The 19,794-nt window shown below is 42.5% G+C and overlaps 1 protein-coding gene across 1 annotated transcript in view; it reads right to left on the bottom strand.

The window, feature by feature from the left end:
• The window catches only part of ACO1 (aconitase 1), a 64,042-nt gene that overhangs the window by 31,786 nt on the left and 12,462 nt on the right, over positions 1-19,794 (bottom strand). Inside the window, exons 2-7 of the mRNA XM_054987099.1 lie at positions 18,422-18,538; positions 15,990-16,158; positions 5,394-5,531; positions 3,341-3,410; positions 2,715-2,898; positions 788-927 (exon numbers count right to left, since the gene is read on the bottom strand). Coding sequence (XP_054843074.1) covers positions 788-927; positions 2,715-2,898; positions 3,341-3,410; positions 5,394-5,531; positions 15,990-16,158; positions 18,422-18,518 — 798 coding nt within the window. The 5' untranslated portion in view covers positions 18,519-18,538. The remainder of the gene's footprint in view (positions 1-787; positions 928-2,714; positions 2,899-3,340; positions 3,411-5,393; positions 5,532-15,989; positions 16,159-18,421; positions 18,539-19,794) is intronic.

Raw genomic sequence — 19,794 nt, 5'->3', positions numbered from 1 at the left:
GGGTACACCCATGTTGAACATTTCTAAACATTTTGAATAACGATCTCATGCATAAATATGAAATATTTTTCAAGACTTCAGTTTTCTTCCCAGAATAAAATAAGCACCCAGCATGGCAGCTTTTGCATAAACAGAATATTCAAACATTTAAAGTCATTTTGCAGGGACACTTTGCTCTCATCCTGCATGCCATTTAACCTGAAGACATATTTCTCAACTGTCTTTCTTTGGGAAAGAAATCATTCTAGTCATGCATTTTGTCCTGAAGATTTTTCCCCCCTGCATTGCACATCAGAGCACAGAGACTCAAAAGAGAATGGTTTGCCTAAGGCCACCTAACAAGCTTGGGAATGATGGGAAATTTGAACACAGGACTTTCTGGCTTACCACTCACACATTCAGCCACTGCCTGATGGCAACAAAATCTGTAGGTACTGTAGACCCACCTACCATAGGCTGATCTCGGGAAAGCAGGGAAGATCACATCCCTAGAAAATGGGCAACAGCAGCAGTTTGGTGTAGTGGTTAAGAGCGGCAGAATCTGGAAAACTAGGTTTGATTCCCCACTGCTCCACTTGAAGCCAGCTGGGTGACCTTGGGTCAGTCACAGCTCTCTCAGCCACACCCACCTCACAGGGTGATTGTTGTGGGGATAATAATAACACACTTTGTAAACCACTCTGAGTGGGTGTTAAGTTGTCCTGAAGGGTTGTATATACATCGAATGTTGTTGTTGTTGTTATTGCTGTTACTGAATGGTGGCCACAGTGTTGGATTATGTTATTACCTTGGTCACAGTGAGCACGATGTCTGTGGATGTGACGAGCGGTTGAGGACTTCCTGTCAGTTTGTAGCCAATCACTTCTGGAAGCACCATGCTGATTGGTTGGCCCAGCATCACTGCTTCTGCTTCAATACCACCGACGCCTAAAGAGCAACAAGATGTGTGTTAACAAGACTCTCTTCTTTCCATACAACCAGACAAGAGCAACAAAAAACCCAAATGAGGCTGGCAAACAATACCGCAGATCAAAGCAGTTTAATGTTGGCCCTGCAGATATTTTTGGCAGCTACGGCTTTCTATCGGTGCTTGCCTACAGCTGGGAATTTTGTACATTTACGACACTTCTTAAGTTGCAACAATCATTGTTGTAACCGAGTGGGCTGTTTAAGTCAAAGGTCAACTTTGGATGACTTGCAGTTCCCTGCTTGTCTGCTTCTGAAATCAAAGGCTGAATTCACCCAAAGTGCATTTGCTGTCCAGGACAGAAACACAAAGCACTGCTCCTCCTAACAGACCAGGCAACCATATTATACCTTTAGGGAAAGGACATTTGACACTGGAAGAGACAGGGAGTCAAGCTACAAGTGACGCCTGACACAGGTTGGACACTTGTCAGCTTCCCTCAAGTTTTGATGGGAAATGTAGGCATCCTCGTCTTGCAGCTGTAATGGAGAGCAAAGCAGGCTCTCAGACACTTGGTTGGCTAGATCTACTGAGTCTGACTTTTCTCTCTGGGTTCTCTTCAAATGCAAGATTAGGTAGGCATTAGGTTGGATTTTAATGGGAATTTAATCTTCAAGAGATTGAATCTGTTTGGTGGGACACAATTAAGAAAAAAAGGACTATCAATGCAATCCTAAACAGTTATATCCTTCTAAGTCCATAATGTCCTAGGAGGGTATAACTCTGTTTACCATAAAGGAATAAATGTTGCTAGTTCGTATACATCTATCTCTTTCTTACCAAACCTTATCCTTTGCTGGTTTATTTATTTCAATTATTCCCCATCTTTGTCCCCAACAGAGACCCCATGCAACTGACATGGTTTTCCTCATTTTATCCTGTGAAGCAGGTTAGCCTGAGAGTGTGTGACTGGCCCACAGTCATCCAATGAGCTTCCATGGCAGAGCAGAAATTTGAATTGGGATCTCCCAGATCCTAGTCTGATACTTTTAACCACTAGACTAGAGACCAGTTTTGTGTAGTGGTTAAGAGTGGCAGGACTCTAATCTGGAGAATCGGTTTTGATTCCTCACTCCTCCACTTGAAGCCAGCTGGGTGACCTTGGGCCAGTCAGAGCTTCTAGAAGCTCTCTCAGCCCTACCCACCTCACACAGTGATGGTCGTGACCTTCCACAGCTTCACAGCCTTGGTGTGACAACCTGAACAACTTGAAGTCTGCAGTCTCTCTGCTCCATAGAGTTGGCTCCTGGGCTATTTCTAGCTTCAATGTTATTAGAAGAGTGCTTTTGCACCGCTGAAAAGGAACTCCTTGTGAATGAATTAACTTGTGTTGAATCATTCTTTCCATTTGAAACAGATTGTATATGAATTTTGTGTAGATATTGTATTATGAGTGGTTTGTAACATTTTGTAAATATTTTGATACACTTTTGCCCTTTATAAAATTGTTAAATTTTTTTACAAAAAACTTTTTTGTTGATTGTAGGGCTTTTTGCCTATTATCCATAGTGGCAACAAGTCGCAATCAACTTATGGCAACCCAAGCAAGGGGTTTTCAATGCAAATGAGAAGCAAAAGTGGTTTCCCACTGCCTTCCTCTGCAGAGCAACCTCAGATTTCCCGGTGGTCTCCCATCTAAGTTCTGACCTGGGTCGACCCTGCCTAGCTTCCGAGATCTTCCTTCTCATTTACCCATATAGCCCTCTAGAATCCAGTTCACAGTAGCCCTCAAGGCAGATGTACTTACCCCAGCCAAGCACTCCCAAGCCATTAATCATGGTGGTATGGGAATCAGTGCCCACTACACTGTCCGGATAGTAATATTCATTCTGATCAAAGACCACTCTGGCCAAGTACTCTAAATTCACTTGATGAACAATCCCAGAGCCTGGGGGGATAATCCTCATGTTCTGGAAGGCTTGAGACCCCCACTGAAATACAAATGGAAAAAGTGAGATGTGCAAATATGGATGCCCAGAGAGAAAATAGTCGGTGCTGTCCTTGTTCATAAAAATCATCTCCTATCAGAGAGTCACGGGCTATGAAAAGTCACATTAACACATTAAACCACCTCTGACCGAGTTAGACAAGATCATTACGGTTTACTGGCAGTGGCTCTCCGCAGTCTCAGTCATTCACACCACTAACTGAACCTGGGATTTTCTGCATTCAACACCCATGCTCTTCCACTAAGCGACAGCCCTTCCCCCTGAATCAAGAAGCTAAGGTTCTGTCTCGGCTCTGCTCCCAAGGTTAGGCCTGTTCAAGACCCTTCCCAAAAGCCGGAACGTTTGGAACCAAATGCTGACAGCCCTTGAGGCAGCGTAGCCATTCCAACTTCGCATGCAAAAAGCAGAGGATTTTTTCCTATACCTTTAGGAACTCAAATCTTTCTTTGTTCCTTTCAAACTCCAGATCTTGATTCTTCTGTAAACTGTCTGGTCTGCAAAAAAACAAAACAAAACATGTATGGATATCACAGCGGTAACATCTTCCACAGGATGAAGGAGGGCCAATGTGTGTGGGCAAAAACACACAAAGCTTGGTTTGTACCAAGCTCAGCTGTTTCGTGAACTTTAATTAGAGCTAGAAACAAGCAGCAGAGAGAGCTTAAGTAGCTTTCGCAGTAATTCTTACTGTCTGGTTCAAGAGCTAATTCCACACTGAATGCAGGTATATTGGCAGAGTCTAGCCTGAACGTCAAAGGAATGGAAAGTTTTCGAAACCACCAATTATAAGGAATAAGCATTCTGCTGGGGATTGGGTGGGGAAAAATAATGCTACTGCTGAGCAATAAAGATCTGTTCAGTGCTTTGAAAAACATTCCATGCACTCCTTTTATATGCAAGAGGTGAAAGATACAAGCAGTAAACCCTGGGATTGCCATTATAACCCAGCATATATCTCAGTGGTAGAGCATCTGCTTTGTATGCAGAAAGCCCCCGGTTCAATCCCTGGCATCTCCTATGAAAAGGATCAGGTAGAATGATCAGGTTTACAGTCCTGAAAAACACCAGACTAACAATTTTTTTAAAATTATTATTATTATTCGATTTATAAACTGCCCATCCTCAGGGGCTCTGGGCGGTGAACAACAGTTAAAATCAATAAAAACCAGAAAACAATAATTCTAAAATCAACATACAATAAACAATAATAAAATAAATTAACCAAATACATTAAGGTGCAATGGTGGGGAGAACCCCTCACCCCAAAGGGGGGAGGCTGACATGGCACCGCCCCCTTCAACCACCAAACGCCTGGCAGAACAGCTGTCTCTTACAGGCCCGGCGGAATGATAATATGTCCCGCTGGGCCTGGGTCTCCATTGACAGAGCGTTCCACCAGGCTGGGGCCAGGACTGAAAAGTCCCTGGCCCTGGTTGAAGTGAGGCGGGCTTCCTTAGGGCTGGGGACCACCAGTAAACATCCTGGGAACATACATCTTACAATAGCTCTGCAGATAAGATTAGCATATCAACCACCAATCCATATGCAAAAGAACCTCCTCAGGATACAGGATACAGTGAAGCTTCTCCCCTTTAGCATTCCACACCCTGGGAAACTCTTACAGGATGACTCAGCCCAAACCCACCTTCCTGAGTAGATATAAATTACCTGCTAACATTGTCTCCACACATTGACACTGAGAGATCTCTGTCTTTTGGTGCTACACCTCTGAAGATGCCAGTCACAGCTGCTGGTGAACATCAGGAACTACAATGCCAAGACCACAGCCATACCGCCTGGAAAATCTACAGCAACTAACGTTCTCCAGCCGTGAAAGCCTTCGACAATATATCGATCAGGTAGAATGTGATGTGAAAGACCTTTAACTTGAGATCCTAGAGAGCGCGCAGTCACAGCAGACAATACTACGAGCCCAAAGGTCTGACTTAATATAAGCCAGCTTCATGATACAAATGAAATGGCTTGTTGGCAAATTTATTTTCAGACACTCGTCTTTGACAACAATTGTCGGATTTTTGTCCAGTGTGGCACCCAATGATAAGAAACATTTTGGGGCAAGTAAGTACACACACCAGGGACAAGATCTAAGATGATTAGGTTTACATAGTGGAATTGTTGGCTTCTTTCCATCTTTGACTAGCAGACCGCTCATCCCAGTGTCATGTCACAAAACTCTGCCCTCCGAAGAAACAGCGAACATGTTAGCTGTTTGAGAGCGTAATTTTGAATATCTGCATGGGAAGCTACTGCATTTTTGGGGGTGGTGAAGTCGGTTATTGAGAGCTGAATTAAAAGAGGTATCACAACTGGCTCCCCTTCCCATCTTTGAGTTCACTGTTGACACATTTCAGCTTCACTACAGTATCCTTAGATTAAGGCCTAGATCATGGGCAAGCCAAGAGAATTTAATTCATGAGTCCAAAGAGTAGGTTTCGGTCATGCTTCAAGCAACTTACCCCCTATTAAAGTCAACCTGGATGGAATGATCAATGACTAAATCAGCAGGACAGATAGGGTTGATTTTTTCTGGATCTCCTCCTAGTACCTTCACGGCATCACGCATAGCAGCAAAATCAACCACTGCAGGGACACCTCTGTAATAGAGGAATTCAACAAAATGAGGAAGGGGCATGCGGTTTGCAATTCAGATCTTACATCAAAACACAAAAGAGAACTGGTTACACTAGACCAAAATACACTGATATCCGGGATGCTAGACGGACACCATCGTGAGGTTCCATTCTATAAAGGCAAATGCAGGATAGACAGTAAAATACAGATTGTGAGGGTGTAGCCTGTAATTTGAACAGCTTGAAGGTACACAAGCTCTGTGCTGAAGGAAAAATAAACACAGAGGCTTGGAAGTGGGATCAGCATGTACAATCCTGATACTCCACACATTTATTATCTGTGAAATCCTAAACAGAGTTGATTTCAATGAGCTTAGACTGGAGTAACTTTGCTTAGAATTTCACTGTATGTCTAGTTGCTGTTATGGTTTCTGAAATTCACTTTTTAGGATATGGCTACTGATTCCTCTTATTCTCTTTTAAATACGGGCTTTTGTTTCAATTCTCTGTGATTTTTCTTTGGAGAGAAATTACTGCACGCTTTCGTAACTTCAGCCGTTGTAGATCCTTTCTGTTACACTACACAGGGTGGTGCTTTAGCAGGAGGATAGGAAGATTTGGGAAGACATTGCCTGCCTCTGAGCATCTACAGAGCGAAATTCTGAAATTCTGCAGAACTTCCTTTCCTATCCTCTCTTCAGATTTCTCTTTGATTAAGACAGAACTGATTAGAAATAGACTCCAAATTCCTAAGAAGAGGAAAATAAATCAAGTATTGGATTACAGGGAGAGGAATTAAGAGAACTTAACAATGCTACTAGTTTTGCACTGTATTCATGGGATGTGTTCTCAATAATTTAGGTTTAACACTGTTATATAAAGAAACTAGTTTTAGCATTTCATTCACTTAAAAAGGAATTGAAACTGTTGGATCCAGGTTTGCAATATTTTAAAGCTTCGTTAATAACACAGGATTGCCAACTCTGGCCTGATATATTCCTGGACGTTTGGTCTGTGAGTTCTGCGGTGGGGAGACCTGGAGAGCGATTTCACCCAGGATCTATGGTAAACCATAGAGTCCGCCTTCTGAAGCTGCCATTTTCTCCAGTGGCAAAATAGTAGACTCCAGTAGCACCTTTAACACTAACCAGCTTTATTATAGCATAAGCTTTTGAGAACCATCTGACGAAGAGAACTGTGGTTCTCAAAAGCTTATGCTACAATAAAGTTGGTTAGTCTTAAAGGTGCTACTGGACTCTACTATTTTGCGACTACAGACTAACATGGCTAACTCCTCTGGATCTTTCTCCATTGGAACTCTACAGTCTGGAAATCAGTTGTACTTCCAAGAGAAGTCCAGGCCCCTCATGGAGGTTGGTGATCTTATTAATACAATCAGTCCAATAGCACTGTATTGAATAATTTGGGGGGAATACTAATGTTAAGGAACCACTTTATTACTGTAAAAAGGAATGAAAAGAAAATATTTGAAGTGGCCTGCCATTCTAAAAATGAGGTTCACCTTAGTTTATTAAATAGAAAGTTATTTCCCATTTTATTCAAGGTTCCCCTATAGCAGTCCTGAGAATATGCAGATATATTTATGATTTTCTGTTCCTCCTTTTAGCAAAAAAAAAATCACACCTAAGGCAATGTACAGATCTAATTATATATAAATAATCACCCCCAATTAAAGCAATAACACCCATCAATTAAGAAAAGGCAATAAAGTTGGATTCGTTTTCGTTTTCTCAGCCATGTCGGATGCTCCTCTTCGCGGGCTCGAGAGGAAGCGCCCGAGCACCCTGTCCGGGCGGCTGATCTGCGAAGATTAGCCCCCAAAACTCCCAGTGAGGGAGGCTGGGTTCGGGACGCTGCGGGAAGAGCCCCCCGGAATCAATGCGGGGGGTTAATTGCCCGTTTGTCCCTACGGAGGCCGGCGGACGTGCGCGGCGCCTCGAGTGCTGCCGGGCCATGGAAAACGGCAAAGAGCAGAACTAGGCGAGAGCCTACAAGTAAGCGAATTCCTTCTGTTATTACAAGCATACGTGAAGGAGAGGTGGGATCTGAAGCTAAGAAGGCTCATTCTTCCCCTTTGCTGAGTTTCAAAATTCGGTTGGCGCCCCCCCCCCCTAAAATGGCAACAAAAAAACAAAGTCCTGCCCTTGGCAAGTCAGTTTTGGCTGCCTTAAAGGGAGAATCGCTGGAGGAAGTAGTATGGAGGGCGGTTGGTGAAGCTATAAAACCCTTTGTTGACAAGCTGAATGAAACAGATCAAAGGGTGGGCTTAATTGAGAGCGAAGTGAAAACCATCAAGGAAGCAGCGGGGGGGGCAGAGAAGTCTGCTCGGGAAAGTGCATCACTCGTGAAGGCTATGAATAAAGAGCTTAAACTGGTGGAGAATCAGTTGATCGGGCTACAAGTGGAACGAACACAGACAATTTTGCGCCTCCAGAATGTGAAAGAGGAGGAAAACGAGGATTTACGGGGTCTTGTCTCGGAACTACTGGCGACACCCGCGAGGGCAACTAAAGAAGAAGTAAAAGCGCCATTTTGGAACCCCGTCGGGCTACTTCAAAATATGCAATGAAGCGTCAGTTGCCGCGCAAGATCATCATCGATTTTTCATCTAAGAGGATCCGGGACACTATCCTATATAATTCATACAATGCGGATTTGGACTTTTTGGGTAATAAAGTTAAGATATTGAAAGACGTCCCATTTCTAGTTCGGAAAAGACGTTTTAAGTATAAAAAGTTCGCAGCTCTTCTGAGAGAACGTGGAATAAAGTACAAATGGTTATTCCCGGAAGGAATCTGGTTCAGTCACAAAGATCAAGCCTTTAAGATATTATCAGAAGATCAACTAAGGGATTTTGAGGACAGAAATTCAGAATTCCAGTGCACCAAGCAAGACGAAAAGGAGAAGTCTGAGGGGGAGGGGGAGGAAACGAGCACTGCGGCTGCAGCTGCTCAGAGAGAACTGCGTCCGGGACCCAGGAGGGGAAGAAAAATTTAATTTGAAATTAAACTGTAATTTGCATTTAGTAAGGTCAACCACTCCATCAATATAACATAAAGCTTTAACTTTTGAATAATGGCAGTATGAAGGGAAAACATTTTGTGTAGTATAGCTGTTGCATGTTGTAGTTGTTGTGGTTTTTTTTCCTTTTTCCCCTTGATCCCTTTCTTCCCTTTGTATTGTTAGTTAATGTAGTTAATAAAAAAAAGAAAAAAAAAGAAAAGGCAATAAAGTTGTAAAAGCAGCAGTTGGCTTCAACACAGACATTATTAAAAATATGGATGAACAGGAAGAAGAACCTGCTGCCTTAAGGATCATTAAATCCATATCAGGTCAATTTTACTGGGAAAGAGGTCAGCCTGCTTTTCAGAAGGCAGAGGACACAAGGAGAAGGGCTTCTAGTGCAGATCATAATTGACAAGGAGGACCTACTGTTCAGTGACAGAGCGTCTGCTTGGCAAGCAGAAGTCCCAGGTTCAGCATCTCTAGTTAAAAGGATTGGGAGTCTGTGATATGAAAGACGCTGGAGAAATGCTGCTGGTCTGAGCAGACAATACTGACTTTGATGGACCAATCGTCTCCCTGAAATGGTGCCAGGGGGAGGGGTGGAGCTTTGTGATCAGCAAGAGAGGCAAATGGGGGATCTGCAGAGGGGGAAGGCAGGAATGTTCTGTTTCCCTTCGATTCATGGAAAATTTAGTATGGATCCAACCCAATCATTCCAACATGCGTTCTTCTGGGGGTCTAGCAAGATTTGGACAAAACTTGCAGGGGAAGCTGTGTGCGGCTATAAAGCACCTTTTCTATGATTGGTGAAAGCAAACCACACCCACCTGGATTAGTTTCAGAAAGATTTGCTTAATTTACAAAAGTTAAGCTATCATTTTCCTTAAGACCACACAACACGATAAAGCTAGGCTTGGAAAAGAAACCCCAAATCCTGGTAGTCTCTACGTTAGATTTTCGTATTTACTTTAGCAACATGACCAGTCTTTGTTCTGTCACAGCTTGTAAGGATCCGATTTTTGGCGCATAGCATTTCAAACTGCTACTTTGAGAAAAGAGGGCAATGTTTAAAGGCCAGCGTCTATGAGATCTAGTGGTAATTTTTTCTTAGACTGTACCACTTCACGTCACAGAGATCTGGGGGTTGTATACATGCATATCCATGCATTTGTGTATAAAGGACAGCACTGCATGTTTGAATGTTCTTCCACAAAAAAAGCACTGCATGTTTGAATACACATCCACAAAAAAAGTCTCCTTGTACACAGAAAACCAGTATGTAGTATGTTAAGAAGGCAACAAGGCTAAATCTTCCTCCCTGTCCTGGGCGTCTTCTATATGTAGCAATATTTAAGCATGCAACTCGGGCCCCATCTAAAGCTTGAAGTGGCACACTCCAAGAAGAAAAGATTATCATTTGAGTGTAGTGACTGGATAAACCGACCCAATTCTAGAGTTTTGTATTTGGGGGCAGCAACCTGGGTGAGCAATGCTTTCATGTTCTAGCATGATTCAGCACTGGAAAAATACCACCCCCCAATACCCAAACAGGAGGACACCGAAGATGGGTGGGAGTTGGTTTGTAGCACAATGAATGGCCACAGATCCATTTGGGGCAGGACAAGGAGTGTGGAGAACACTGACTATGCTTGAGATGTACGCATCCAACCTATACTGGACGCTTGTTCATCTCTCTGCAGAGAAAGAACAAGAATGTTCCCGTGGTGATGGAGAAGAACTGAGAACACAAAGCACAAATCAACTGACCTTCCTCTATCACTCACCAGTGCATTTGTTACATCTAAAATTGCTCAGGATTTGTTTTCTTGGAACTTTGTTGCCTATGTATTCTTAACCGACTTTGGGAGAGAGAGATGGGATAGAACTCTTCTAAACAAGCAAAGATCAGCCTTTGTTTCTTAACTTATTCCCTGACATACAAGAGGGGTGTCAAACACAAGGCCCCCTCAGGCCCACTGGAGTCTCCAATGGGACACACTTCCAATGGGACACACTTCACCCAACTGTTCTGTTGCCAGGCTCAGGAAACCAATGGCCTTAGTAGGCCGAGATTCTTTGGGAGAAAATGATAGCTTTCTGGCTGTGTAGTGAGTTTGGGCCCTAAAATAACTGGAGTTTGGAACTCTGAATTGACAGGAACCCAGGCATGCTGCAGTGAACTCCTCACTCTTTTCTACTCAGAAGAACAGCAATGAATTGATCAACCCATTGGCTGAGTTTGGGTAATTTTACTTCAGCTGAACAGGACAGAACAGTCTTCAGGATATGCCAGGCCTGCAATTATGAGATTCTTTCTTGGTCAGCCTCAAGTACGTATTTTCACCAATGGAAATTGGTTTGTTTTACAACGACCAAGGCTAAGTACAGGGAAAACTACAATGCCCTTATCTACAAGGAATGTGAGGTAGTTTGTGATAATTACAGAAGACTAAAGTATGATGAAAACAACTTGAATTTCTCGTGTTGGCAGGAACAGCATCAGAAGCCCACACAAGACTGTCAGTTTTGACATTACGACCTTATCCATTAGGCCATCCTTGAAGCATTTGTGTGCACTCTCCTTGAGTTGCAACTTCTCTCCAAAATCCAGTCTCAAGAGCCAGGGGATCCTCTAGCATATTGCTGCTAGAGAAGCAATTTCTTGCAGCTGCAAAAAAGACCTTCTTCCAACTCAGTCGATTCTAGAAAATGGCCCCTTACCTTGATGCAGCCATTCTGGCCACCTGGATCCACCCCAAAGAAACATCAAGACTGGACTACTGCAATGCACCTTATATAGGTCTACCCCTCAAAGTCAACTTAGAGCCAAGCTACCAGAGATGAATTACATGAGGAGGAGCACGTGAAGGGAGTTGCAGTGTTAGCTGGGAAGCTGAGTTTTAAAAGAGATCAGAAGGCTTTGTTAATTTCCCCTCTCTACAGAGCCAGCAAAGATCACTCCTCAGAGGATTTGTTAATTTCCTCTTTGCCTCCTAAAGGCTCTGTCAGTTTCACCTCCACTTCTAAGAAGCAAAGAGGAAATAAACCTTCTGAGCAGCAACCTGAAGAGAGGGGAAATTGACAGAGCTTTCCCATCTCTTTTAAAACTCAACTTCCCGGCTAACATTGCGACCCCTCTTCACGCACTCCTCCTTGTGTAATTCATCTCTTGTAGCTTGGCTCTCAGAGACTCCAGTTGGTGCAGAATATTGCAGCTCCATTATTATCAGGAGCTAGGCAGATCATACACATTATTCCCATTCTGCAGTCCACCCACTGATTACCCATCAGTTACCAAGTTCCATTCAAGGTTTTGGCCTTGGTCCCTCACATCAGCAGAACTGTCTCTCCCCCATGCTCCACCATCGCAGCTTCATTCATCTGAACAACATATTTTGCAGGTACCACACTGTATACGGGCAAAATCACAACTGCCCCATATATGTGCATTCTCTGTGGCGGCCCCCACTTTATAGAATGGACTGTTTGAAGGGGACAGAAAAGCTCCAGCTCTCCTGGCTTTCTGCAAGCAATGTAAAACTGACTTATTCAGGAGGGCCTTTTAAAATCGGTAATAGGGCTGGGGGCAAGGAAGTGGCTAAGAGAGATGGTTTGGAAAAGGGACGGAAACTGTAGGCTCTACTACTGTGTATTTTCTGTTGCTGTAAGTTTGATCTTCCTGGGTAAATGATTGTCATTTAATATGCCATGCCAAATTGCTTATGTTTTCTTTCAGCATGGTTTTCACCTCTGTACTCAGATTTATGTTTGTTTTCCAAATTTCTGCTGTCCGTACCCTTTTGTATCGTTTACTGAATGTCCCTCCCAGCCATTGGTCGTATTGACCCACCCCATGAAATCCGCCTTGAGTCTCGGTGAGAAAGGCGAACTATAAATAACATACATTTTTAAAAATGATAAAAATGGAGGAGCTGCTAAATAAATAAATGATACAAAAAAGAGGAACTGCTGTCAGAAAAAAAGAAGTTAATAATAATGTCCAGTTCTAGTCTACATGCATGAGTCTCTTAAAATATTTGGCATTTATTTGAACCAGTAAATGTTTTGAGGAGGGGCCATCTAATTTGTGTGGAGTCTGGGAAGAGGAATTACCAAAAGGTCTGAAAAAATGGCAGCTGGGTTTAGATTCTCTGGGCCTAAATTGTATGAACTTTAAAATAAACACTTTGGTTTTCTTTAAGGAGGAGGGGCTACTCTAAGCAATACTGCAGAAACTACTTATTATAAAAAGACACAGCCAGAGGGCTTCAGTTTATGCTGGACCTTAACACATCTAGTAATGACTAGTTTATGATGACTATGAGAACAACAGAATAATATTTTTACATTTCTTTTTAAATATGCATTCTAATTAACGTGCATTACAGATATAAGAAATGTTGACCAGCCCCAAAGCTGTAAAGAGTCACTTGTGGAAAAGGGTTTCCAGTCTAAAATACTACTAAATGTGCTGCAGTTAAAAACTTTCTCTGCCATTTTCCAGGTCTAAAGGTCAAAGAACAGCAAACTTGGGATACAAATGACGTACAATGAGTTACTTTTTCACCTAAAGGTCTGTTTATCTAACCCATCATAGTTTGTCACAAACTTCACTTTGGAGACTCTATGCAAAGCAACTAATTTCTTGGATTCAAATTTGCATGTTGTCAAATACAACCTGCTTTTAACACAAGCCCCCAGAATCTTATTGCTAACTCTGCTATTTACTTCAATATGTTGAAGCAAGCAAGTCGACAGTACCACATAATCCTTCTCTCTCAGGTACTCGCAAGTAAAACTCTTTAAAAATGTTGCACAAGCACCAACCTAAATAAACAGGTTTTGGAATGGGTTCGTTTCAAAGCCATCAATAAGAGAAATTCAGAATACCAATTTATCTCAGGATAAATTTGTTTTCTGATAAAAAGCACCTTCGTTTTTATTTTATTATTTTCTCAAGGGAAATTGAGTTTTATTATTTTTAGGGGAGTGTCTGCTAACTTGGCACAGATGGAATTTGTAACCAAATAGTACCTTGCAACTGAACTTTGGACTTTTTGAAAGTCTATTAATAAGGGCAGACCTACACATTACAAAAAACACAGGTCTGACACCACAAGTGACAACTCTGTATCAGGTTCTTTTCTCTAAAACTTCGGCTTCACATTTACCCATCACCAGCTGATAAGTAATGAGCAATGGAGGCAAGGAAACGAAAAAATGGGATGACATCAAGATACAAGATGGGTTTTTATCACACATTACAGAGATAGAAAGCAGCAGAGAGAAGAGCATAACAGATGCAGTTTTTCTTGGTAGCTCTGTGTTTTGTGTACTGCCTTTAAGATGCAAAAAAGAAAAATAAGACTTGCAAGATACAGTTTTAAAAGTTCATTCACATTGGTTGTTGTGGATTTCTGAGATCTCTGTCTTTTGGTGCTACACCTCTGAAGATGTCAGTCACAGCTGCTGGCGAAATGTCAGGAACTACAATGCCAAGACCATGGCTATACAGCCCGGAAAATCCACAACAACCATTCTTCTCCGGCCGTGAAAGCCTTCATTCATATGCTTTGTATTCTTAAAAGTGCTGTTATACTTAAAGGGTTAGATTTGGAATTCAGCAAATGCTAGTCTAGAGACAACTATGGAAAATATTATGATTGTCTTTGGCTCAGATTAATACATATTGTTGAGCCCAGCGGCGCAGAGCGGTAAACTGCAGTACTGCAGCCCAAGCTCTGCTCACGTAGTTTGATCCTGGCGGAAGCTGGGTTCAGTTAGCTGGCTCAAGGTTGACTCAGCCTTCCATCCTTCTGAGGTTGGTAAAATAAGTATCTAGCTTCTTGGGGGTAAAGTGTAGATGACTGGAGAAGCCAATGGCAAACCACCCCGTAAAAAGCCTGCCATGAAAACGTTGTGATGCGACGTCCCCCCATGGGTCAGTAATGACTCGGTGCTTGCACAGGGGATTACCTTTACTTTTACTTAATACATATTGTTATGATTTGTGAATACATGATTTTTTCAGGCAAGACTAAACAATGACTATTTAAATGACTATCCAAGGTGCACAATTTTTTTTTAAAAAAAAACAAGTAACTGATACGCTTGGAACCCAAGGAAAATTCATGATCAACAGGTTGCCAATCAGCAACACAATCCGGCAATTGATTACTATCCAGACTGAAAGCAGCAGTCTTCCGTTTTGGGGGATGTGCAACCCGATCTTTGCTCAATTCTCTTCACCCCTTTCTCCTCTTCTTTAAAAGAAAATAGTGGTGGTGCTTATTACAGGATGCATCTTCGCCTGGTTTTAACCATTTGAGCACCACAGCACACTAGCTGAAAGCACTGATCTAAGGCCACACTGAAAAAGTACTGTTTCCCATAGCTGCTTCCCTTAAACGATTGCTCTTATTCTCCGGTCACATAGCTCCCACTGAAAAATATTCAGCCAATTCGCTTCGGCACACACTACGGCAGGGGTCCTCAGCGTAATGTCCCGCACACCATGACATCCTCCAGCACCTTTCCTAGCACCTCCCAAGTGTTTTTAGTAACCGAGTGAAGCCAGGTGGGTGGGGCTTTTGCCTAGCGGGGCTTCTGATTGGCCATTGGAGGTCTACCAAGTGGGTAAATTTTTTTAAAGTTGCTTCGGCAACAACTGCCCCACAGCACAAGGATCTTCACTACGTTACTGTACGTGTTTTAAACGTTTTTAATTGAAATGTCTATTTAAAAAAGCATCCTGTTAAACATAGCTTCTGTTTGAAATGCTGAAGAGTTACCAGTACAGTTACCCCTTACATGTAGCGGTTGGACCCACCTCCTGCAGCAACCATTTTGTAACTAGCTCTGCCTCCGGAAGCAGCCATTTTGTGGTTGTGCTAACCCTGTGTTAGAATTCTAAAGGTGCCCACAGGGTTGAAAAGGGGTGAATTCTATGTGCATGTTGAGAGCCAGTTTGGTGTAGCAGTTAAGAGCGGCGGGACTCTAATCTGGAGAACCGGGTTTGATTCCCCACTCCTCCGCTTGAAGCCAGCTGAGTGACCTTGGGTCATTCACAGCATCTCAGAGCTCTCTCAGCCCCACCCACCTCACAGGGGGATTGTTGTAAGGATAATAACACACTTTGTAAACAGCTCTAAGAGGGTGTTAAGTTGTCCTGAAGGGCAGTATATAAATCAAATGTTATTATTATTATTATGTTATTAATACCAATCTGAACAATATGTTAGCAGCTACAAGAGCCCCTTGGTGTATGTTGCTGCAGCATTAACCTTGGATAGGCTTCCAGTTGCCATACGAACCATCTTTTGCAATTCATCCTCGTCTGACAAAACCTCTCTAAGCACAGAAGTTCTTTTATGTGTTCTTCTCTTCAGAAAACAATTGTGGTTTGCTAATGAAAAATTCCTACATTTTTTTTTAAAAAAATGGTCTATCGCTCACGTGAAGTCTTGCAGGATAACTCGTGCGGGCTTAAACGGCACCTCGATGGCTTTGTGCTGCATCGTCTTCCAACTGAGAATGTTTTCAACATCAACCTTTTTCACGAGGAACTCATCACAGTTGCGGACCGCTGCCTCCAGCAAGACTCTGATCGAAAATGGCAAACGTTCTAGAGAAAGAGAATTAAAAAAAGAAGTCAGAAAACAAAGTATTTGCTTTTACGTTGCCGTACAGGAGCTGGCTTTTGAGACATTTGCAGTGGCATCTGGAAAGCATGTCTGTTCCTAGCGTTGGGAGGCCAAAACGTGTGCAAAATATGAGCTAGGGAAGAAAAAAAAAACACATCAGTTTCCTGAGAAGGAAACCTGCATTTTTTCAGCAGCTCAAAATGGAACATGAGAGCTACATGGGAATAGAATGACAAACCATGGTTTCTCACTATGAGAAAATGGAACATGAGAGCTACATGGGAATAGAATGACAAACCATGGTTTCTCACTATGAGAAAATGGAACATGAGAGCTACATGGGAATAGAATGACAAACCATGGTTTCTCACTATGAGAATTAGACTGGCAAGTCCTTGAGCTTCCCTTGGAGCTCTTGGCTCAGAAACAGAGGACTTCCATATTTGCAACAAACCCATGGGCTGGATCTCTCAGAAGATTATTTCCATGTGTGCAGCAGTCCTTGTGCAAGTGGAAGTACTAGCATGAGACCTTCCTGAAGGTTTGCACTAAGTGAAAGCAATTGTATCCATACTCTCTTTTCTGCATGCACAAGACAGAGCACAAGGCATTCCTTTTGCATCAATTTGAAAAACAAGCTTAAATGGAATTATGTAATTCATCTGTCATACACTCCGTTGCTCTTCCATTAAAATTATACTGAAGTGCTGTATGTTGTTGCAGCTCTTGCGTTATTGCTTGCACAAGTGGAACTGCAAAAATACATTTTCGTTTCCACTCATTCATCTCTGGATTCAACCCTCTTGTTTCCTTTTACATCTGAACCACAAATTATATTTTGTTCTCAAGTCTGTGGTTTGGAATCCTGGTTGTACCCAAACCAGATTTTAGAAACCATGACAGACAGTGGTTTTGTGCAAATGCAGACATCTTCCATTTCTGAGTCACATGTAAGGGGCGGGGGGAGAAGACAGCTCGCAAGCCCACAGATTTCCAGTATGCCTTCTCAAAATGACATGGTTTGTTGTCATTCCTTTCTCTCTCTCTCTGTATATACATCTATTATAATTTAAGTGCACCATATACATAGTTCCATCATACATTAAATTATATCTGTACCAAGTTAAAAATAAAAAGGAAGGACATTATTCAACAAAATAAAGATAAAGTACAACATAATGACAAAGATGAGTACTTCAATTTTTGCCATTTATCTTCTAATATAATCAAGCGACACTATTCAATAAAATGCTGCCTCAATCAAATCAGTCATACAGTCTTCTCTTGATTTCTTAATTTCCCCTCGATATTAATAAAAGGATATTTTCCTCTTATGTTTATTACAAAGACCTTTGAAGTATCCCAGCACTTTTAGCAGGGTCTCCAAAGTGATTTCCAGATTTTTGCCATCATTTGATCCTCAAAAGTCTTTCTAGGAGGACACGGGACCGCCACATATGAATAAAACAGGTTTATTAACCACAGTTAATCTTCACTTTGTTTCTGCATGATGTACAAATGTTTCCTAGCCTTGCCCTTGCAACAACGCTTGCTGGGATACCAGCACGTTTCTGCAGAGGAGGAGGGGACAAAGCAAAGGCAATGAATCCTGTCTTTGTCAAGGTAAACCAAGGCGTGAATGATCATCTGCAAGCCAAATCATAGGTTCCTTCCACACATCACTGGATATTGTGCTATCATCGTGCTAGAAGCAATCACTCACAACTAGGTTTTTTCCTGTGTGGACAAGACAGCCCAAAGAGGTGAACAACTGTGATAGTGCAGTTGTTATGGCTCATGGAGAGCCACGTTCGCCACTACTCCCAACAAAAAGAGCCACATTTTCTTCCACCGCTAATATGAGGCTTCAACCTTAGGGAGGCTTGCAGCTTACCTGTTCCTCTGGCAACAACTGTTTGAAGGTGGGAACCAATGACCAACCACAAGCCCCACCAGGCAAGGGCCTTGCTCACCTTCTCGAACATGGGCAGGTGCCACATTGGGGAACAGTGCTCAGAAGAGCCACAGGTGGCATGTCAAAGAGCCTCATGTGGCTCCTGAGCCACTGAGTATTGCTGCTGTAATGCATACTTAGTATGTTATCCAACAATGTACAGATGCATTCTTTATTCCATAAAACTAACTACAGTTAAAATAAGGCATGGTTTTGCATTACGTCTGAACTAAGCCATGGTTCTGAAACAGATTTACATTGAATAAAGCTTTTGAATATAGCTAACATACCATATCTCGGGTCCCCCAAATGGTTCAAATTGAAGAATCTCTTTGCAGGCTGGCTGGGATCCAGCGGCTCCACAATCCGGGAGAAAGGGTTACTCATGGTGGAAAATCTCGATGTCACTGTCAATACAAGACGAAGCCATCTCACTGAACTAGTCTTTATTTTTTTTAAAAGCCGTTTTTCATTTGAAAAGCCCGTTACCATTTTAACTGTATTTGCAATGTGGTTTTCAAAGTCGTTTCGATGTCGAGCTGCACCCCAGCTATCCGGGGCGCTGGGGAAAGAGACACAATCCGAGCCCTGAGATCTAAGAAACATTAAGAGAAATGCGGCAAGCTTGTAGAAAAGAGATAACTAACCAATCAATGGAAGGCAGGCTGCCCTTTGCAAAAAGGAAACTCGTGAGAAACAGACCACACTCCTCTAGGTTCAGATCCAAACCTGCCACCCATTTTCATGAGCCGATTTAAAGCAGAGGGAGCATTACCACTTTTACCAACATTAGAGTGGCCTCTATTTACAGTGCCCATAAAACCCCATTTCACTGCACTCAGTTTGCCACCACCACTCATCTAATATAACAGCTGCTGTATCTCTATGTCAGGCGGGTTGTTATCCAAACATGAGTATTATACAAGCACTTGAACCCTAAAGGGTAAAAGAGATCAAGATGGGTAGTCATGTTTGTCTGTAGCAGTAGAAAAGAGCAAGAGTCTAGTCCTATACGACTAACAACATTTGCGGTAGGGTATGAGCTTTCATGAGTCACAATGGTATCTGAAGAAGTGAGCTGTGGCTCACAAAAGCTCATACCCTACCACAAATTTTGTTAGTCTTATAGGTGCTCCTGGGTTCTTGCTTTTTTCTACTTCTAAAGGGTAGGATATCCATCAAGAAGGGAGGCTTTTGCTTTGGCCAAACTCCCTCCTTGATCGCTGAACTCTAAGGTGCAAAACTCAAGCAGGTTAGCCTAGAATAGTTGGCTAGAATAAGGCTACTCCAGTGGGCAGGAGGCTTTAAGCACGCAGATATTCATCTAAGGTCCGGTACGGATTTCAGATATCAAATCCCCGATGTTTTATTACCAGCTTCCCTGAGAATGAGACTCTGCAAGCAAAATGAAGTGCTGTTGAGTCAAGAGCCTGCTGAAGATTGGTGGCACTCTCAAAATTTTGCTTCTGCACACACAAAAATTTAGCAGGCATCCTTCGTGGTTCAGTCCCAATGGCTTCCATGCAAATAAACTGGTTAAAAACATTCCATGAAAACTGCCCTGCAAATGAGGCTGTGATATTCCACGACCTTTATCCTACTCATTTATCCAAGGAAAGGCACCTTGTTTCTCTACATATCCTAACAGATTAAGGCCATAACC

This window comes from Eublepharis macularius, chromosome 8 (assembly GCF_028583425.1).
Source record: "Eublepharis macularius isolate TG4126 chromosome 8, MPM_Emac_v1.0, whole genome shotgun sequence".
In the NCBI taxonomy this organism is placed as follows: Eukaryota; Metazoa; Chordata; class Lepidosauria; order Squamata; family Eublepharidae; genus Eublepharis; species Eublepharis macularius.
This window is presented reverse-complemented; position numbering and strand designations above follow the sequence as displayed.